General features: G+C 35.7%; 1 protein-coding gene and 3 long non-coding RNA genes across 4 annotated transcripts; 2 read left to right on the top strand and 2 right to left on the bottom strand.

Annotated features, from left to right (window-relative positions):
- Positions 1 to 336: 336 nt before the first annotated feature.
- On the bottom strand, positions 337 to 10700 carry LOC113047388 (uncharacterized). The gene is made up of 14 exons (XM_026208742.1): positions 10508 to 10700; positions 10262 to 10355; positions 8972 to 9114; positions 8547 to 8621; positions 8100 to 8168; positions 7948 to 8001; positions 6658 to 6726; positions 6120 to 6173; positions 4559 to 4627; positions 4402 to 4455; positions 2781 to 2840; positions 2472 to 2686; positions 1234 to 1393; positions 337 to 535 (listed from the first exon to the last, which is right to left on the bottom strand). The coding sequence occupies exons 1-14, from the start codon at positions 10698 to 10700 to the stop codon at positions 438 to 440; spliced, it is 1407 nt and encodes a 468-aa protein (XP_026064527.1). The 3' UTR covers positions 337 to 437.
- A 795-nt stretch (positions 10701 to 11495) lies between these two features.
- Positions 11496 to 17840, top strand: LOC113047131 (uncharacterized). The gene is made up of 5 exons (XR_003276216.1): positions 11496 to 11844; positions 12206 to 12355; positions 13760 to 13885; positions 15986 to 16091; positions 17783 to 17840. It is a non-coding gene; the product is annotated as an uncharacterized LOC113047131 (long non-coding RNA).
- LOC113047133 (uncharacterized) lies at positions 12869 to 15472 on the bottom strand. The gene is made up of 2 exons (XR_003276218.1): positions 14636 to 15472; positions 12869 to 12903 (listed from the first exon to the last, which is right to left on the bottom strand). It is a non-coding gene; the product is annotated as an uncharacterized LOC113047133 (long non-coding RNA).
- Positions 17841 to 18321, top strand: LOC113047132 (uncharacterized). The gene is made up of 2 exons (XR_003276217.1): positions 17841 to 17884; positions 18018 to 18321. It is a non-coding gene; the product is annotated as an uncharacterized LOC113047132 (long non-coding RNA).
- The last annotated feature ends 2734 nt before the right edge of the window (positions 18322 to 21055 follow it).

Raw genomic sequence — 21055 nt, 5'->3', positions numbered from 1 at the left:
TCGCCGAGACGTCCCTGCCAGCTGTTAAGACGACGCCTAGTCTATGTATTCCAGACGTAAATAAATTAGAACGTCTAGGATCCGCTCTTTAAACGATGTTAATCAGATGTTCATACGTCTGCAAGATGTCTGATTGATGTAGGATAGACATCATTTTATCAAAACTTCCCCCTCCCATTATTTTAATAAAATACCTTTGCGATGTTTTAAATAATCCTCCCTCATGCACGTTACAATTACCAAACATAATAATTAATAAATAAACCACACGATCAACTAAAGAACATACATTTGTTGATTTTATTTATATATAAAAAAAAAACAGGCAAAAAAAAAAACATTTGATTTATACAAAACAAGATAACAGTTTATGCCAACAACAATACACTATTTGTAACATATATACAGGCATTCCAAAAAAAAAAAAAAAACATAAATTAAATCCTCCCTGGGGCCAAGCGTAGGAAATCTTTAATAAATTTTTCCGCGTCTGCTTCGGTTGGAGACAGAAGGACGGGGTTCCTCATAGCTGAAGCTGTATGTTAAAAGAAACAATTACAAAAATGTAAAAAGATCGAGCAACCTGCTTTCACTTATATTGCAATGAACGTCAGATATTTTTTTTCTTTATCTGGTTCTTCTGAATAAATTGGACAAAGTTATCTAAATAGCATAAAGAACAAATAATATTAGCTGCTGGTTCGACGCCAACAGCCAAACAAGAAGAAGAAGCACGTGAACTATGCACGTGAGTTAGGGTGCATGCGTCAAAGCTCTTCCCGCGTTATTCAACTTAACCATGTGCCCTGCTGTGCAGAATACACGTCTAGATTAGTTGCAAGGGAGGATTTGCTTAAGGTACGTGTATATTTTAAAACTAATTGTTGTGTCAGCGATCAGTTTTATAATAGCTTCCAAATTAAGCTGTCTATGATGACTATCACCTGTTTGTTAATTAGCGAGTAACGTTAACGTTATACCATAAGTTGTTTCGCGTGCGTTTTGGTTGGGCAAATGGATTTCTAAAGGGGTTAACTGATGTTTTAAGTCTAATTTAAGTTTTTCACAAGTAATTTTTTCTAAATATTTTTGATAATGGCTGATGCCACGTCAGGTTATGTTTAACCAATTTGAAACCTGTTATACATTATTTTAGTTGTACTGACTAATGTTGTAATGACAGCTCCGCCATTAATTCTATTGCTTGTATTTGTACAACATTATTGAACTTGCCTACTAGGAGCGCTCCGATGTGTGATTTTCGGATGCCTCTCTTGTCTCCCCTCCCGCACCAGTTCAACTGTCGGGCGACGTCAGTGGAGAACACCTTGGAGCAAATCCTCCATACAGTTTTCTTCATGCTCGGCCCGCCACTGATGGATAATCTGTTCACCTTCAACAGGTACATTTTAAAGTAATATTTTAGCATTAAATTGACCTGTATTCTATACACATCCAATTAAAAGATTGGAACAATTAAGATTTTGTAATTTTTTTTTGTTTTGTTTTGTTGAAAGAAGCCTCTCATGTTCACCAAAGATGCATTTATTTTATTGAAAATGCAGTATAATTTAATATTATGAAACTATTTATAGGAACTATATTTAACTATTTTAAAATATAACTTACTTTTGCGATGCAAAGCTGAATTTTCTCAGCAGGATATGATCAAATCTATATGCTGATTTGCTGCTCAAGAAACATTTATTATTATTATCAAAGGTGAAAATGGTTGTACTGCTTCAAGTTTTTGTGTAAACCATGGTGCACTGCTAGAACAGTGTTATATATTTTGCTGACTTGTGTACTTACATTATCCGATTCCCAAATGTTTCGAAGAATGTTTAAATCCAGAGAAATAAGCAATTTTAACTAGTGACACAAACCGTGTCCATATGTTTTAATAGGCCGGTGATGACCACACAGAGTAGGATTATAATAGAACTTTCAAATACATCTAGTATGATACGCCAACATAACATCTGATTTTAACCACTGCAAATCAGCGTTATTTCTAATTTTCAAAGATTCCTCTAAAAAATAATTAATTATGGTTTCCATAAAATATAATGAGTAGCAAAAACTGGTTTTGATGATAATTGACACTGATAAGATGAACCATTATTAATAACTGCCATTAATAATTGCTATTAGCTGATCAGCATATTCTAATGATTTTCGAAGGGTCATGTGACACTGGAGGCTGGATTAATGAGTATATAAAAATATTTTAAAATAGCTTATTATTGGAATGTTTCAGAGTATTACTGTTTCTGTTATATTTTTCATAAATTTTATACATTAGCAAGTAAATGCAGTGCGCATTAGAGACTTCTTTCAGCAACATTTCAACTTAATCATTCCATGCTTTTGACTGGTAGTGTGTAAACATGCACACACATGTTAGCACACAAACAGTTTGTTTACATTTTGTTAGTAGTTGTAGGTTTGACGGTTTCAGTGATTCTTACCATTCTCTGCATAAACCCTCTGTCTACCAATCTTTGTTCCAGCCTATCTAGGTCTGCAGTAGATGCTAGAGGAAAGACACCACCCTCTTCCTCTTCAGCCATCTGCATTTGGGGTACAACACGCCTGTTCCCCACTAGAGACTGGACCAGTGAAGTCAGATGGTTGATCTTCATGTCCATTTTCTCTAGTGTTTCCAGAATTGTCCTTTCTACAGCTGCAATACATAAGATAATTTAACTTGGTATGTAGCTTTGATGAATGAAATGATGCATTTTGCAACTTATTTAACAACTTAATAAATAACGTACGTGTACATTGATTTGTTACAGTACTCAAGACTGGATTTTCCTGTCTCCCACCAGAAGTACCTGTAAGTATAAATTTACAGTAAGGTTTTAAATGTTAGATGTAGTGTTACATGCATCTGCCTTGATGTTATCAAAAGAATGTCACATTATTTAGGGTAAAATGTTTACCATTTTCAAAAAAAATTTATCCTGACCCTTATATGCATTTCAGTGTTTTCTGGTTTGCTAAAGAGCCTCACTGGAGCTCAAAATGGAGTTGGTAAGTAAAAACTTAAAGTAAGCTAATGTTGATGGTTTTAACATCAATAATAATAAAAAAAAAATGGGTAACTGGGTAATGGGTAAAACACAATAGCCCTAGGACGGCGGGCTAGCGATTTTGCGAGCTCTGGGAATGTTTTCTGTTGTCCATATCTTAGTTTGATTTGTTCTTGTGCACAGTTACATTAAACCTTAAAGTTAAGATAATCTTTGTCTTGTGTAGCCAGGCCTTCAGGCTGACAACAGAAGGTCTGAACCCCTTTGATTGGCCAAGGACTACCAGGTAAAGCAACCAATGACGATTCATTGTGTGTAGCATCATCTTTAGGGGCATGCAGATGAAAAGTTGATGCCACTCCAGTAACTGACTTAGTTTAGTTTATCATGGTACGCACTTATTGTCAAAGTTATAAATAGGGCTGGGTATAGAGTTTGATACTTTTTAGGCACCAACCGAAATGCCACGATACCATCGAGTATCGATAAAACGTCTTGTCATTCGATACCAAACTTCGATACCTAAGGGGTTAATCTTGTCAACATCAGTGAGCCAATAAGCCTGCAGCACTAGGTGTGTTCGACAAGAAGTGGCAACGCGCAGATCGATTGGTGTTGACATCCGCGAGAGCAATTCAAAAACCTAAAAAGCAGTCTGCTCTAACTCTCTTGGTCCTGCAAGGAGCTGCGTCAAATCGAACACACCTACTTGTTTACACCGTTTACACTCAGAGAGATGTGGCTCACATGTAAGGCTGTAGCGTGAAAGTGTCCCAACCCCCTTATATAACCTAAAAATTAATTGGAATTTAATACTTTGGGTTTCGTTAAATTAAACCTACAATATAGTAATGTACAACTAACTGGACTCCCTGTGTAATTTATGGCACTAGCTGAAATGTTTTATCCATTAAATAATTTTGGTTATAGTTCATTTAAGAGAGACCAAATTTGTTCAGTCAACCACTGTTTACTAAAGAAAGCAATTTTGATTATTTTTTTCTCCTGCTATACTAAAATCATACCTACCATGACTTCAAAACCAATGGTATGTACCAAATAATTATTTATTTATTTTTTTGGTGTAACTTCATTTAAATTATTTTTGGAATGTAATTAAAATAAACAATAATGCTGTCATGTCCTATTATACCCTAAATTTTTATATAACATTAAATCCATAACAATATTTAATATGATTTGAAATGGTGTGCAGTTTGATTTAGTTCAATTCTACTAAAACGTGCAGATTATTGTACTTTCAGAACAAACTGCTTCCTGTGAATGTTGCAGTCCATCATGTCTGTATTCCTGGACATTGTTCAAGTTATCAGACATTGTGTTTTTCCCCTTCTTAACTTACTCAGTGTTCTTCCTTGGTGGGCCCCTGAGGGTCTCAGGACAGAAAAGGTGTGCTCTATGGATTAAACAGATCATGCATCTTATATTATCTGGTTTTAAATGCTGTAAATTAAGTTTTTCTCATTTTCATCTCCTTATGCTAATTAATGCTCTTGTACCTTGTGTGTCAGGTGGATGAGCACTCCAGCCGTCACCATGATGGTCTGCCTGAGAGACGCCCACTGGAGCTGAGAAAGATGGACTTGGTGAGATTTGCTTGTTACTCAGACAAGTAAATGCACATTAAAATTCTAGCTAATTGAATTTCAGAAAATAATAAAAACAAAGAAAAATATGAATTCAAATCTATTTTTAAAGTAAAATCATGGCATCAATGCCATCCAGAAGAAAATAAGTCAGTAAATGGTAACATGTACACAATCAGTCAAAGCTTTTTGAACAGTAAGATTTTTAATGTTTTAAAGAATTATCTTATGTTCACCAAGCTTGCATTTATTTGATCCAAAATACAGTAAAAGCACTATTACTGTGAAACACATTTTTGCTATTTAAAAAAAAAACTGCTTTATACAATAGTAGGGGTAGAGATCTTTAGTCACCTTACTATCCGTTCCGATTCTGGGAGTCACGATCCGATTCCAGAACGACTCTTGATCTACTTTTCCCACCTTATTAATTAGTTTACCAACTTGAGAATCTTAAAATCCTTTAAATATATAAAATATTTAAATATTCTTACATAAGTAATTTTACAAATTGAAAAAAATAACTAAAACAGTTGTATGTAAAGAATTGTAACCTAATATAACATAACTAACTAGCATTCATTATAGTATATTTATCTGTCTAAATCATCTTGTCTCACTTACAGATTTGACTGGTAAATGATGAAGAATGATAGCCTTTTGTATTGAATTGCATTGCATATCAGGGATGACAGATTGATAAAAAGACATGCTATTTGTGACTAGATGTAACTTTTGATACTTTCCAGTTAAAGTGTCTCTCTGATTGATTTAGCCCTATCAGTACGGCTCCCATGAAAAAAAAGAAATAGTGAAGACCTCTGACAGTCTTACAAACATTTAGTAAGAATGTAGTAGAATTAGTAGAATGTCATGTTACATTTTATGTTATGTAACATTTTCACTGTTTACAATGGCAGGGCCTGCCATCTTGTCTTTTTGGCTTGTTGTTTCTGATTGCACTTTAACCTCAAGAGGGAAATCCCGATCAAATCCCAGAAGGTAAAATCAAAACAAAATGAAGTTATAACTTGTTTTGAACAATTTCTTTGTCATTTGAATATTGATTTTAAGTGTTGGGGGGTGGGGTTGATTTTTTTTTTTTTTTTATAGGCCATATCACCCAGCCCTACTAGGTTATTAAAAAGCTGACTTTTCACAGTGTATGCTCCTAAACCAGGGGTGGCGAATGTTGGTCCTGGAGAGCCGCAGCCCTGCAGAGTTTTGCTTCAACCCTAATTAAGCACACCTGAACAAGCTAATGAAGGTCTGAAGGGTTACTAGAAATTTACAGGAAGGTTAGTTTTAATTAGGATTGGAGCAGAACTCTGCTGCGGCTCTCCAGGACCATAGTTAGCCACACCTGTCCTAAACCCTTCTTACCCAGCTATTCATGGTAGATATCCATTTTATCATGTGTTCATTTGTGTCATTTCAGATTACAACACCTTTATAGCGATTAAATGTAACTTACTCGGTGTTCTTCCTTGGTAGTCACCTGAGGGTCTCAGGACAGTAAAGGTGTGCTCTACGGATTAAACACAAAATATTATTCCGTTTTAGATTGTGTGAAGGGCTGTGAATGCTGCGGTCACAAGACTTTGAGCTTGCAAAGTTTCCTTGGATGCTGCAACAATTGTGATATGATGTCATGCTCTGCAGTGTTGTTTTAAAAACTAAAAAAAAAACTTAAATTCAACACACAACGCATAATAATACATTTAAAATGTAAAAACACACAATCTACTCCACTTTCCTGCAGCGCTGCAGTTTTACATACATGTTCTTTTAATTCAGCTATTATGCTGTGATGTATCAAACTGCTATTGGTCATACAGTTTCACGTGATGTGAATTCGCAGGTCAAGAGTTCAGCAAGCTTGAACTTTAAAATGCAGCGAAATGCGAACCTTTTCACAAAAGCTTGCGCTTCCGGTTTGATGCATTCGCATCCATATTAATGGAAGTCAATGGAAAGAATATTAATCTTTATTCTATTTAATGTTCTTTTACCTTGTGTGTCAGGTGGATGAGCACTCCAGCTGTCACCATGATGGTCTGCCTGAGAGATGCCCACTGGAGCTGAGAAAGATGGAGTGGGTGAGATTTGCTTGTTACATTTTGCAAATTAACAAACTAAGGCCTGCAACACACTCAGCAGCCAGAATTCCGTTTTATAAATTTTTGGGGTCTAAAATCATGAGCCATGTGAAATCATGCAGATCAGTATAAGAAAATTTGAGGGGAGTGGGGTTGGTGGTCATGATGTTCGAAATCCAGGGTTTTTCCTGGGTCAAAAATGGTCTTCGGTTGTGGCTGACGGTCATCCACACAGTAAAAAGAACTCTATCCACGTGATTTGCAAAATACTACAATACATTTTAAATAAATGCAGTGAAACAGTATGTGAATTTTGCTTATTCTATTAATTAATGAAATATAAAAATAATCACTGTCAAGTAGGGCTGGAACAGAATATTCGATTATTTGAATATTCGTTTGGTGGGTTGGCATTCGATTTTCAATTTTGAGACTCGAATATTCTTTTTCATTCAACCTTGAATATGAATTGAGTGAATGTCATGATCAACGTGAGGCGTGCCGCTTCTAGCTCCAGGGTTCGTACAAGGTGCTTAAAGTGCTTGAAGTACTTGAATTTCACTTTTTGAAATTTAAGTCCTGGAAAACCCTTGAAAACAACCATATTTTTGAGAGGGTACTTGAAAAATACTTGGATTTTTAAAGGGCAGTATATAAGAAATAAGTGTTGAATTAACGGGGAAGTCGTGGCCTAGTGGTTAAAGAGGCTGACTCCTAACCCTAAGGTTGTGGGTTCGAGACTCGGGCCGGCAACACCACGACTGAGGTGCCCTTGAGCAAGGCACCGAACCCCCAACTGCTCCCCGGGCGCCGCAGCATAAATGATACCCACTGCTCCGGGTGTGTGTTCACAGTGTGTGTGTGTACTCTGGATGGGTTAAATGCAGAGCACGAATTCTGAGTATGGGTCACCATACTTGGCTGTATGTCACTTTCACTTCACTTCATTCTTTTTTTCAGTTGGTGCAATTCAACATGCTTTTTTGTTTCAATGACATTTGTCATTCATTTTTTTCCATATGTGTGTGTGTGTGTGTGTGTGTGTATTTATTTATTTTTATGTGCAGCCTCAGTACATTGTATCGTTAGACACTTGATCGATGTATCTATCCATATCGATGGGTCCTTAATAACTTTGCAGTTATTTTGCAACTATTATTCACAAAAAAAGATCAAGCACAGATTTATGTGCAATTAACTTACTCTGGGCTCTTCCTAGGTGGTCCTCTGAGGGTCTCAGGACAGCAAAGTTGTGCTCTAAGGATTGAACACAAAATGTTGTTCAGTTTTTAAGATTTATTTAAATGCTGTGAATATGTTTCAGATTTCCTTTATCCATGATTATGGTCTTTTACCTTGTGTGTTAGGTTGATCAACACACCAGCCTTCTCCGTCATGGTCTGCCTGAGACATACGCAGTGGAGCTGAGAAAGGTGGAGTAGGTAAGTTGAATCAAGCAGTTTAAGTCGGTTTACAATGGTTCATAATCTTAAAGGGACAGTTGCTTACAAATAAAAAATGTTTATTGTATAAAGTGATTATGACTCTTCAGAAGATTGGAATTAAACCACTCATATTGTATCCGTTATTTCTACAATCTCTGTATGGACTATGGAAATGTAGGAACAGAAATCCCTGTGTTCATTGAAGACATTTTTATTTGTGTTTTGAAAATAAAGTTTGTGGGTTTAGAATGACATGAGTATTCACAGAGGTTTCTATGAATGAACTAACCCGTTAATTGCATCAAATGCTGATCTTCCTTTATCTTTACAGCTAGCCAAATACAACTAATTATTTACCTTGAAAGCTGGGGAGACTCTCACACCAGGTCTGCTGTTGGTCTTCCATGTCCCTTTGTTGCTGATTGACAAATGCTGTTGACAATTGGGGGGGGGGGGGGGGGGGATTTCACTTTTGGTGTTCTGGCTGTTATGCACCTTTAATCTTACTTATTTCATACTGGGTCATTCTGTGTCAGATCAGCCAGATTTCAGAAACTTCCCTGAATCAAATTTGATATTTTTGATAAATCTTAATTTTGACCCCCCTCTAAAAAATCATGGATTACACAGTAGATATAAATCCATGATATTCATTTTTTATTTATTTCAACAGGGAACCAAAAAATATATATATATATTTTACTTTCAACCTCTGGTTGAGTCAACATGGAATGTGTACTTTTATTTATAGTATTCATTTTTTTATTATTATTTTTCATTACCTTTTTTGTTGCGTTTTGGAATTGCTGGAGGTTTTGGTGCAGGTGGAACACTTGCTTTGTTTGCAGCTTTTCTTTTTTTAATGGGTGGTTGATCTGCTGCCTCTTCATCTGACGAGTAGATATGATCGGTACTTGTTTTCTTTCTAGGAAAACAAAGATAAAATAACAACTGCACACATTCATTGCCTCTTTGTGTTATGTAGCTCATAGAAATGTGCTCAATAAATGTTGTGCTTTATTTCTCCTTAAAGGGTTAGTTCGCCCAGAAAATAGAATTCTATCATTAATTACTCACCCTCATGTCGTTCCAAACCCCTAAGAACTTCGTTTCATCTTCAGAACACAAGTTAAGATATTTTAGATGAAATCCAAGAGCACTATAGTGGTTCAGCTTTAATTATGAAGTGACGATAATACTTTCAACAATTAATTTTTTTCTGTGTCAGTCTCTGACATGCATTCACGAGAGGTGCTGATGCAGGAGACAGCATTTTGACAGAGACCCGAATGCGCTATTTTAACAATGACTTTAATACCTTTCTGTGGTGGTAGTGGCATTGATGTCTATGGGGTATTTCATCAGTAATATCTTCATTTGTGTTCCAAAGATGAACGAAGGTCTTGTTGGTTTGGAATGACTGTACCAGTCACACTGAAGCTCCTATTCAATAACTTATACCATGGTCTGTCTGGATATTCTGATTGGCTGGCAGGTATGTATTAAAACAGTTTATACTATGGGGCCGTTGAATGCTTGAATCTGATTGGCTGACAAATGTTCTGAGGTGTGCAATTATTTTCTGGGAAATGCACGGCGAACGTAGTTCCAGGCAGCTGAAAAATAGTGAAAAATAAAAATAATAGAAAAATACTGCATATCTGAGGTGTAACGCATCACAACCTCGGGTGTGCATTATTTTTCTAATAATTCAACTGCCTGTCGTCAATTATTCCTTAATGCACAGGTAGTTCCAAGTCAGTTTATATCACCGTTCTGTATTAATGCGCTGATTTCATTGACTTTCAGGAGCATAGAAACTTGTTTTTAATGCTGTCTTGTGATTTTTATTAATAAAATAGCTTAGATACTGGATTAGGGTAAGGGATAAGATAGCTGTGCATTAAACGATTCTAATGCACAACGTGGAGGCAAAAAAACACTCGACGTTAAGTGCATTAAAATCGTTTGCCTATCCCTTACTTAAATTTTAAAGATAGATGACATATGAAGGCAAATGATGCTATTTTCATTTGACAAACCATTTCTTTTGTCTTTTTGTGAGGACTTACTTGGCAATCCTTTTTCCTGTAATTTCAGGTTCTGAGTTTATGTCAGAAGTGTAGCTGGCCTTCTTCCAGTTGTTGGCTACATTCTGAAAAGATGCTGGAAAAAGAAATGCAGGTATGGCCTTTATTAAAGCTATGTGAGATCATGTTTTACAGTGTGGATAAATGATGTGCAAACATTCTGAAAAATGAAATACAGGTCTACTCTGGGCAAGATCATGTTTAATTTACAGCATCATTTACTCTTACCTGACTCATGCAGGATTCTTGCTCTGTGTCGGGTCCACCCTTTCTCTGGCTGTGGTGCCTCCATTGTCCTAACACTCTTCAGCAACCTGTCAAGGTCTTTATATGGTGGCCACCAGGAGTAGCCATCTGCATACCAGGACTTGGCAGCTGGTCCAGTCGTCCCTTCTCCCTCAAACTCCACGATTAGGTACATTTTTTTTTTCTTTCTTTTTTTTTTTTTTTGCAAGTCTGAAACCCATATTGTTTATTAACTGATTAATTTTCAACAATGTAATTGAAATGCATGAACTATGAAACAAAAAGTGCTGATAAAGAATTACTCCGTATGTAAAAGAGGAATTGAAACGAATTGATTGTGATAGGGGACAAGAAAAATTTTGCTCTCTATTTCCTCAAACTTGCAGAAATCAACTGTTGTTGAGAGGTCATCCACTAAATGAATGCCAAGTGTAGAGGATGGCAGTGGATAGTCAAACAAGGATTGCTGGTGGTTGAAGGTATTGTAAGCAACATAAATTTCATCCCTGAATGAAATGATGTTTTGCAGCTTAGCAACTTTGCCGGCAATGCAAACGTGACTGTTTGCCTGATCCAATTTCAGAGTGTGTTGGCTTGTTCTCAACTCTTTATATTGTGTCACCTCATGGAAGGATGCAGGTAGAGGACCAGTCGCATGTGGTTTTTTTGAGCAGATGTGGCCTGGTTTTGTGAGTTTTTTTGCAGCATCTTTGCATTTCTGAGAGTCTTTTTACTATTTGACTGAGTGGACATGTTGGTTTCCTCCGAAGTCTTTTGAGTTTGTTTAGGTGATTCTCATACTTGAAAGCACTGAAGTTGTCAAGGACACCATGCTTTTTCGCATCATCTGCAAGATGTACAAGACAGTGTGCATTGTAGGACAAGAATTGTGGACCATACAGTTGACCAAAGTGAGAGACAACGAGCCCCAGTAAGTCATTGGCATAATCACAGTATTCTTCAATCAAACTGTTGTTGCACAGGATGAAGATTCCCTCAAAAAGTAGCAAGAAATTTCTGTATACCTGTGTGTTAAGAAGATCTTTCATCATGACAGGTCCGATATACAGTAAAAACTGCCTAAACTCTGTTGTCTTCCACCTATCAATTTCTCTCAGTGCCCTTGGTTTCATTGCAAACTCCATGGGCACATTTCTCCGAGCATTTAACAGTCTTTCTGACAATGTGTTTATTTGAAATCCTGACAGCCTACAAGTCAGAGGACCCATCTTCAGCCACAAGAGAAGAAGCCGTCTCACGATGGTGCATGTAGTCGAGGGGGAAACCAGAGACCATGTTTAGGGATGTTTCTTCAAGAGGTGATGGACCGTGATGATGATCAGCATCTGTCTTGTTTCTGAAACTCTCATTAGTTCTTAAAGGCATGTCAATTCTTGGAAATGTCATTCTATTTTCTAGGTACAAACCATCCTGTGTGCATTTTCCACATCCGTGATAGCCTGTGTGACCTTTAACATTTTTCAGGAATGCACGGGCAGGTGCATCACAGACCATCGAAGAGAGTAGTAAAGTTAACATCACTCCTTCAAATTCAAATCCTTTAGCTAATTAATTTACTTCAGAGATGAATTCTTGAAGGTACTCTGCTAGGGATGTAGGTTTACTTGTGCCACAAAATAAACCTATTGTCACTGGTTCCTCTTGTTTGATGTTTTGCAGTGTCTCTAGGATGGGCCAGAACTGTGATGCTGAGCTCTTATAAAGTGGCAAACCATCAATGCTGACCTGAAGCTCCAGCGTGTGAATGTTGCGCAGAATGTCAACATTCTGATGTAGCACCTCTGCAATTGAATTCAGCACTCCGAAATGGTAATACTGGCCCCCAGCCTTGTCTTGTATTTCAGGGTTCAAACGCACAGTTCCTAGCAATGTCCTCGAGTCTTTTGGCAGATTTAAACTGTGTAGCCGTAGAATGTTGAGCAATGAATTCAATGCCACATGTTTGAGTTTGTGTTCAGTAGCAAGGATGCCAAATCATCATTTAATGAATTTGGATCTGATTCTGATTCTGTGTCTGATTCACTGTCATCAGGAACACTTCTGACATCTCATCAACATGAGAGAGACAGTCCATTAATGTATCTTCATCATCATTTTGACCTTGAACGGTTTTACTGTGCATCCAACCCAATTCTTTCCCCCAAGTTGTTGCCTGTATTGTCTGCAGTTGCTGATCCACCTTGTCCTTTGCTTTCCGTCTCAGTGTCCAATAGGATGGTTTATTTGAAGCCATAGTATAAAGACCTTAATACAAACAAACCTATTTTTTTGTTGTTTGTTTACTGGCCTACCAAGTCATATGCATTAACATAATGTACATACCTTTAGTTGGTTGACGGATGGTAATGGATAACTTTCTGTAGTCAAATTAAACAAAGGACATAGTTAAATGCTGAAATTTAAAATGACTACATAAATATACTATTACATATCTAAATTTTAATCAGAGATTGACAGTCTTCTGTAATTGAGGTTTAAACATAGATTAAATTCTCTTTTCATCACAGTGTTCTTTTAAAAACATCAGTTGCACCTAAGAGATCTGTTCACATATAATTATACATTTACACAGACAAAAGTTCGGTACTGGTTAGATTTTCATGTGTTTGAAAGAAATGGTATTACGTAAGACTGTTTATTTTATGAAAATACATTTTCACTGTAAATATATTCAATGTAAATCTTTTCACAATTGTGTGCATCAAATCAGCGTATTAAAATGATTTCCAAAGTATCATGTGATCACAGAAAAAAGGTAATATTGTGAAATATTTTTGGAAATTAAAAATATAGGTGTCTTATTTTAATATACTTTGATATATATATATATATATATATATATATATATATATATATATATATATAATATAATTGTTCTGAGATGCAAAGCTGGTTTTTCAGCATCATTACTTCAGTCTTCAGTGTCACATGATCCTTCAGAAATCCTTCTAATATGATGATTTATTATAAGTGTTGGAAATAGTTGTGCAGCTTAGTATATGTGTTTTATGTATTTACTTATTTTCTTTTGAAACCAGTGAACATTTTTCAGGATTCTTTGATAAAAGTTAAAAACAACAGCACTTATTTAAAATAGAAATCTTATGCAACAATAACAATAATGCCGTGCTTGGTGTCTATCTAATCTTCAGGTGAGAGTTGAATGGCGCTTAGTGTCTCGCGAGATTTAAATTGGGTTTCCTCTGTTTCAAGCAAGGCATTCGATTGGCTGGTAGGTGCTGATGTCGCGCTGCAAGAACAACATGGCACGGGTTCAAAGCCTTATTCAACTGAGAAAATTGATCAGCGTCATGGTACAAGCGAAGTCTGAATGGTTTGGTAAGGTGAACTTGAAACGAAATCCCGCAACCGTGAGTTTGTTAAACTGTTGTCACTGAACAGGACTTTTTGTGATCTCGTGTATGTTAACTGGACATCATATACGTTTAGTGCTTGTGTAACTTGATCCGGGCCTCTGTTCATGGTTGACTTGCCTTACATTTGTCAGAGCTGGTGGGTCTAAATCAATCCGAGATAGCCCATTACGACGTCCAATACTAAAGCTAACTTGTAGGAATGAATGAAAACTAGTGAGCAATTTCGAAAAGTCGCTGAGTGTAAATCTTACTTGTTATTGCGGTGTAAAATACAAGTGCATTTGATTGTCCACTTAGTTTTTGCACCATCACAAATGGGTGTCCCTGAAAAGTATACTATTTGAGGGTACAGAGCGATGGATTTTAGATTCAGTGCAAGTGCAATGTAAAGCAACATTTTACATTTCTACGTTATATTCCTCAGTACCAATAGGCCATAGCCAATCAGTATTGAACAGGGCAGCGCTTCAGATTTTCCCGCCCGACCGATGATTGGATTCGCTCAGAATGGCGTTGAAGTGAATTTGATGACGTAACGTACATCAGCTGTTTTCGCGAGGGGAAAAAAGCGCCCTTAACATTTCAGTATTTAGTTTAAGTTAGGTTGTTTGTATTTAAGTGTATGTGTTTACATGTATAATGATTCTTATCTCGAATATAATCAAACGTAAAGATATCGAAAGGCTGATTAATCCAAATAAATGTTACTTACCAACCACTTGACGAACTGACGACAAACTACAAACAAACTTAAAGACGACTAATTAACTTTTAAAACAACAGTAGTAGAAAGACATGTAATGAATGAACAGGAACTTAATATATACAACTGGTTCTATTTACAGATTATTAATGTGGGGAAAATAATCAAAAAATGTTGAGGGTACAGTAGGCTGAGGAAATCACAACGGTCATCTGATACAAATTACAACGGCCATCGCATATATGTAGCCTACGGTCACGTGACATTCATTCATATATATTTTTTTAAATTTATTTTATTATTTTTCTGAGCTTAATACAAGAAACACAATGTGTTCATGTTTAGAGTTGTTATAAATATTGCTACAGTTAAATGGTTTAATATTGCTTAAATCAGATGTTTGTTTGTTTTTTTAGGGTGAGGGTTACCTCAAGGACATAATGTCAAAGGTTACTTGTTTGCTACCTCTGTTTATTTGTAAATTTAATGGGTGTTTTTTTTCACCATATGTTGAAGATATTTTAAAATTTGTTTATTTTATTAGTTATTATATTTATTAGGCATTTTAAATTTAATTTGACAGTCAGTACTAAAAGAGTATGAAAATATTGAAATGTGTACATTTATTGTTTTCTCTCTGTGTGTCACATTACACTTGCCCTGAATATTTCAGTGCCACACAATTTGCCACGGTGGCAATGGTAATTTTTATTAATTATTTTTTCTCTATATGAAATTGGATATTTGGCAGTAAAGCGCTCAAGTTAAGTTGGGTGAAATATAAATTTGTTTAAACAACATCTGTGTTAAGTCTTAAAAAATATATATATATATATATATATATATATATATATATATATATATGAAAATATTTAGTATTCTGACAGCTTCTCCGAGTTGGGTCTTTATAGCTTTTGCTTTTCTTTATATTTGCTCATTAAAACTCACCATATTCCATAGTACTAAACATTTTTTAGGTCATGGTAGCCACATGTAAAACCATGAATGCCTCTTCACTACACAGTAAGAAAAAAACAACTTTTCTCTACAAGTCTGGTAATCATGAAAAACGGTAACCTGAACACATTTAGTATAGAGATAAATGCAAAAATTACCATAGCTTCATAACAAACAATTGTTATTATATTCTATTATTTCTGTAACCATTAATACAGGCTTGAGTCCTGTCTTACTGTGGATGTTGGATGTAGTGATTTTTACAATGGCAACCCACAGACTCAATGTGGACACCTTGTTGTAAAACACTTTTTATTATTATTATTATTATTAACTGTGTATTATATTTATTCCTTTTGATATATGAGTGATGTGTCTGGCACACATTTTCTTTTTCTCTAGTTTCCCTGTTTCTTCTGCCTTGGCTGCACCAGCTGTGGAAACCAGACCTGGTGAGGACCCTCTCCTCCATCCTCAACTATTGAACCTCTTATATCACTCGGATGAGGTAATTAATTAAAGATTGTGTTGTTGATCAGTGAATAGTTTGTTTTAAGCTGCAAATAATTTTAATTTTTCTGATCAATTTGATAACCACTATATTTAACCGCTATATTCAGGGTGTCTGCAGGTCCTCAAAAAGTCTTAAAATGTCTTAAATAGTGTTTTCCTAATATAAGGCCTTAAAAAGTATTTAAATGTCTTAAATTCAGATAAGATGGGTCTTAAATATATTTGGTCACTTCAGTCTGATGGACCTAATGACTGTTTATAATCATTGGACAGACCGAAGATTTTTTTTTTCTTCCCCTGCGTCATCAGAGTGAATTGAAGAATACAAGTTTGCGCTGAGGCTCACTCTTTGTGAGAGACTTCAGATAGAACAAATAAAATGGCACACATAAACATGATATAGTAAAGTAATACCTTGACAAGTGAGCTATCTTGAACAATATTCTAACAACGAAAAAAAAAAAACATTGACTACCTTTACAAGCTGTTAAAATTCGGGTTAAGGTCACTATTTGGGTTTCTGAAACATTCGGGATAACCCGTTTACATGCGTGAGCAGAGAGAGTTACTCCTGTATACATGGAATGTGTAATCAGTCGCCAATATCCCGATGTAAACAGTGACGCACGGTTAGCGTCTGGACGTAAGACGCAATATGCGTCATTTCCGATTCTTCTTCCTGTATCCAAAGACTCAAAAGACCAAGATTCCTTGCGAATAGAACATGCGCAGAACACACATTTTGATGGGGATATGCCGAAACGCGTTTACAAGACCAAATATTCGGGTTAGAAAAGGGCTACCCCAGGTATAATATCCCGGTTTTTAAAAAACGGGATATGAGCATATCCGGGTTTTTGCCGGTGTTTACATGGCCGTGCGCGACCGGGTTATTGCTAATATCCCGGTTTTGAACGGGTTATTGGCTGCATGTAAACGTAGTCATTGAAAACACCTACAGAGTGTATGCATTACGTGTGTTCATTTAGAATGTGCACTGCATGATTCAGTCTATTAAAAGACATCGGGGGAAGAACATGTGTATATTAATACCTCTTAAATATAGTTAATCAATTTTGGTAAATTTCACATGGCAGAGTGCCTTTTTTTTCCTCAAAAAATTACCATATATAAATGTAATAATTTTTTTTTTACAACAGTTTCATAAACTATACGTTCTATTAAGAGACTTACGTTTTTGCACTATTTCACCAAAAAAATAATTCCAAACAAAGCCACAGTGCTGTTTTGCGTGTCTAAGCAACATGAAGGCTTTTTGTTCCTGAATGAATCAACTGTTTTAATTACTCACTTATTAACAGTTACCTGCTGTCACCTACTGGTGGTTTTTAATGTCAGATTTAAAGTATCTTTTTAATTCAATTAAATTCAAGTTTATTTGTGTAGCGCTTTTTACGATACAAATAATTACAAAGCAACTTTACAGAAAATTAAGTTTCTAAAATATTTAGTAGTAGCTTATAAGTGGTGACTGTCAGTTTATGTGCATATGACAGGATTTTTCAGAAAAATTAATCAAAGACGTTGTCAACCAGACAATGAACATTATTAACAGCAATTATTATATAATGCAGTCACACTTGTAGCAATATTTGTTAGTTCTGTTGTTGATTCAGGGTTAGCATCATCTGGGGTCCTCTTAGGGTCAGCATCATCTCTTCTCAGGTGTTCTGGATCCAGACTGGAGCTTGTGTAAATCCTAGTTACCACAGGATGAAGATCCCAGCCGAAACAGAGAAACAAATAGAGACATCATAAGCATAGCTGGTAATGTTCCAACACAGTAAAATTAATTAGTTTAACCCAAGCTAAAGAATAATAATATATTTTATATGATGTGATGCTCTTTTTGTGAACATTGTTACATAAAATGCTCTTACTGTTTCTTTTCTTCACCCAGTACTTTAGGACAGACCAGCCTGTGATCTCCTAAGACACCCAGATTCACCCCTGGTCACGATCTGTCCCACACCTGTGTCTCATCACAGTCCATCACCAGTGTCTGCACCCTGCATACTGCCAATATTATGGATTTCTGTTCTGGAGAGAGATGCCATTCACAACATAATCTCTACACAATATCAAACTCAAATAATTTAGTCTTGCCTAACAATTTCCCTGATTTGTTACTGTTCACAATGTAGCATGGTCTTGCCTACCTTTGTCCATTCAGTTATTAAAATGTTTTTAATATTTGTATTGAATATATCTCAAGGTTATTATTTAAAAGCAACTTCACTTGATCTTTCCCTAGAAGAGATAATAGGTGTGTTTGACTTGAAGCAGTGCTGTGCAGACCGATCGAAGTATGACATCACGGTACCATGAGAGCAATAAGACGGCTTAATATATAGGTCCTTCTCAAAAAATTAGCATATTGTGATAAAAGTTCATTATTTCCATAATGTAATGATAAAAATTAAACTTTCATATATTTTAGATTCATTGCACACCAACTGAAATATTTCAGGTCTTTTATTGTTTTAATACTGATGATTTTAGCATACAGCTCATGAAAACCCCAAATTCCTATCTCAAAAAATTAGCATATTTCATCCGGAATTTGGGGTTTTCATGAGCTGTATGCCAAAATCATCAGTATTAAAACAATAAAAGACCTGAAATATTTCAGTTGGTGTGCAATGAATCTAAAATATATGAAAGTTTAATTTTTATCATTACATTATGGAAAATAATGAACTTTATCACAATGTGCTAATTTTTTTAAAAAGGACCTGTACTTTTTAATTGCTCTCACCATACTTTGTCATAATTTAAGTGGTGCTGCGCAGAATGAGTGTCTTTGTAACCATTCTCAATAGATACTGAAACCATATTAATAGTGCTTTTAAGTAAAATATTAAATGTAATATGTAAGGTAAGCCATGGCTGGGTGTACATTCCACATTTTTAATGCTGTGGAGGTAAAGAACTACATGAACTAAAGCCATGAATCACCCCTTAATTATAATAATCAGGGTGATCAATTCTGTCAAATTCAACATTGCTCCAACAGCCCTGTCTGTAATTAAGCAGTGCTCCTGAAGACCACAAATAGCAGGTTCAGTAGTGTTTGAGAAGGCTTAAAGCTGAACTTTCCAGGAAGTTATATAGTTATGTAGACAGGTAAGTGTTGATGGGACTAATTATTGAGTAGTCTATTGCTCAGAATTATTCTGGAGTTCACTTATAGGCAGGATGTACAGTAATTGCATTAAATACTGTATAGACTATTGAACATTTGTCTAAAACAATAGTGAATTTAACAAACATCTCAAGTTTAACATTTACAAGTGTGTAAATAGTACAGTAATGTTATTACACTTGAAGTACAAAATAATCATACTGTAGTTTATTTGGAGTAACTTGCTCAACATATATATATATATATATATATATATATATATGTGTGTGTGTGTGTGTTAAGTACAATCACTAATCTTGAAATGTTGAACACTTAAATCCTACAAATAGTCAATGATCTTAACGCGCTGTACAAAATAACTTCCACACGCGTTTATCTTCATTAACAGGGACAGTTGGACAAACCGATTTAAAAGTGCATGATGGATTACGTTGTTAAAACATTTTTTTGTGCTTTTGTTCTTGTTTGTTTCCAGTAAAGTATGTCACCTTTTGTCTGATCATTTAGACATTAATGTTAACGAAAGCGCACAGTGTCATTCTGTGCACACAAGTAAAGAAAAAGTGTTTGTGTCTCCTTGAAAACATCAATGGAATATAATACATTTAATAAATGAATGTATGTCTACAAAATAATGTGATGTTTGCTTTTAAACATGCTATATACGTTCCTGTACAAATAACAAATCACAGAATATGGATTTTAAATGATCGTTATTTCTTCAAGTATTTCCCTTTAAATTAATCAAGTATAGCAGCTTCCAGTTCTCGACGGACATGCCGGCATATTTCGGGTGATAAAGATACGTCGTATAGATGTCATTTAGAGGTAGGGTAGACGTTTAATTTAACAGCTCAAACAGACGATCTACAGACGATCAAAATACGACTATAAAAAAGGAATCCGATGTTTATCAGATGATGCGCTCTTCAGCAGACGTCTCCGCGACGTACGTGTGCTATCTGGGTAGGCTACATCGCAAGCTCATCTGTGACGTTCAGCATGATGATTCAGTTAGAAACCAGCTAAGACCAGCGTGACAGTGGCCAAAACTACTTTAAAACCATATAATATATTATTCTAATTGTTTTGTGCCGTTTCGCTGCAGTGTTTTAATGCGAAAGGCTGTAAATTCTCTGTGGACTTCGAGTGTTCAGAGAAATACATCGCCAGCTCGCGGACATTTGGCTGCCGCGAATATATCATGTTATTACTTTAAACAGTTCAGAAACATCTGAATTTAGCTCTTGGTGTGTTCTAACGTGTGGATTGCGTGCAATCGCCGTTTTAAAAGGTCTTAAATTAGAATGAATTCGCTCCTTGTGAGCTCCGTGGAGACAGACTGAGCTGAGCAGCAGTGATTCTTCTCTCGTCTTTCTGACTGCTCTCTGCCCAGAAATAAATTATTAATGAGCCCTGACCCCTGTAATAATCAGATATGTTGGTTTAGCTTGTCAGTTTGAGGGAAATTGTATTATTTACTTGGTATTTTTAACCGGTTTAAAAGTGAAACGAAACCCGACTCCTCCCTTTAATCTCGGTTATTGCAACTAGGGGCGCAATTTTTCTCAGATAATGTAAGTCTATGGGTAATGTATTTTGACATTTAAAAATTAATAAAAAAAAAACTTTAAGTCTGATCAGTCTGAAAAGATATAGCACACACCACCGCTCTATCCCGCAGGTTTCTGCCGAGTTTGGGGCTTGTGGCTTTAAAGCCCTAGGAGGAGTAGCGTTCAGAATTTCTGTCAGAAAAATAATAATAAGAAAAAGAAGAAGAAGAAGTTTAAATA

Source organism: Carassius auratus, chromosome 28 (genome assembly GCF_003368295.1).
Source record: "Carassius auratus strain Wakin chromosome 28, ASM336829v1, whole genome shotgun sequence".
Lineage (NCBI taxonomy): Eukaryota > Metazoa > Chordata > Actinopteri > Cypriniformes > Cyprinidae > Carassius > Carassius auratus.
The sequence above is the reverse complement of the archived record's forward strand: the minus strand, read 5'-3'. Positions and strand labels throughout refer to the sequence as shown.

Bases quoted from the DNA above. Each gene is read 5' to 3' on its own strand.
- LOC113047388 (XM_026208742.1), bottom strand. From the start codon at position 10,700: ATGTACCTAATCGTGGAGTTTGAGGGAGAAGGGACGACTGGACCAGCT. The intron at 6,727-7,947 runs GTAAGTTAATTG...CATCTTTCTCAG, and splicing joins CCACCTAGGAAGAGCCCAGA to CTCCAGTGGGCATCTCTCAG. The intron at 2,841-4,401 runs GTAAGTTAAGAA...TTATACTTACAG, and splicing joins CCACCAAGGAAGAACACTGA to GTACTTCTGGTGGGAGACAG.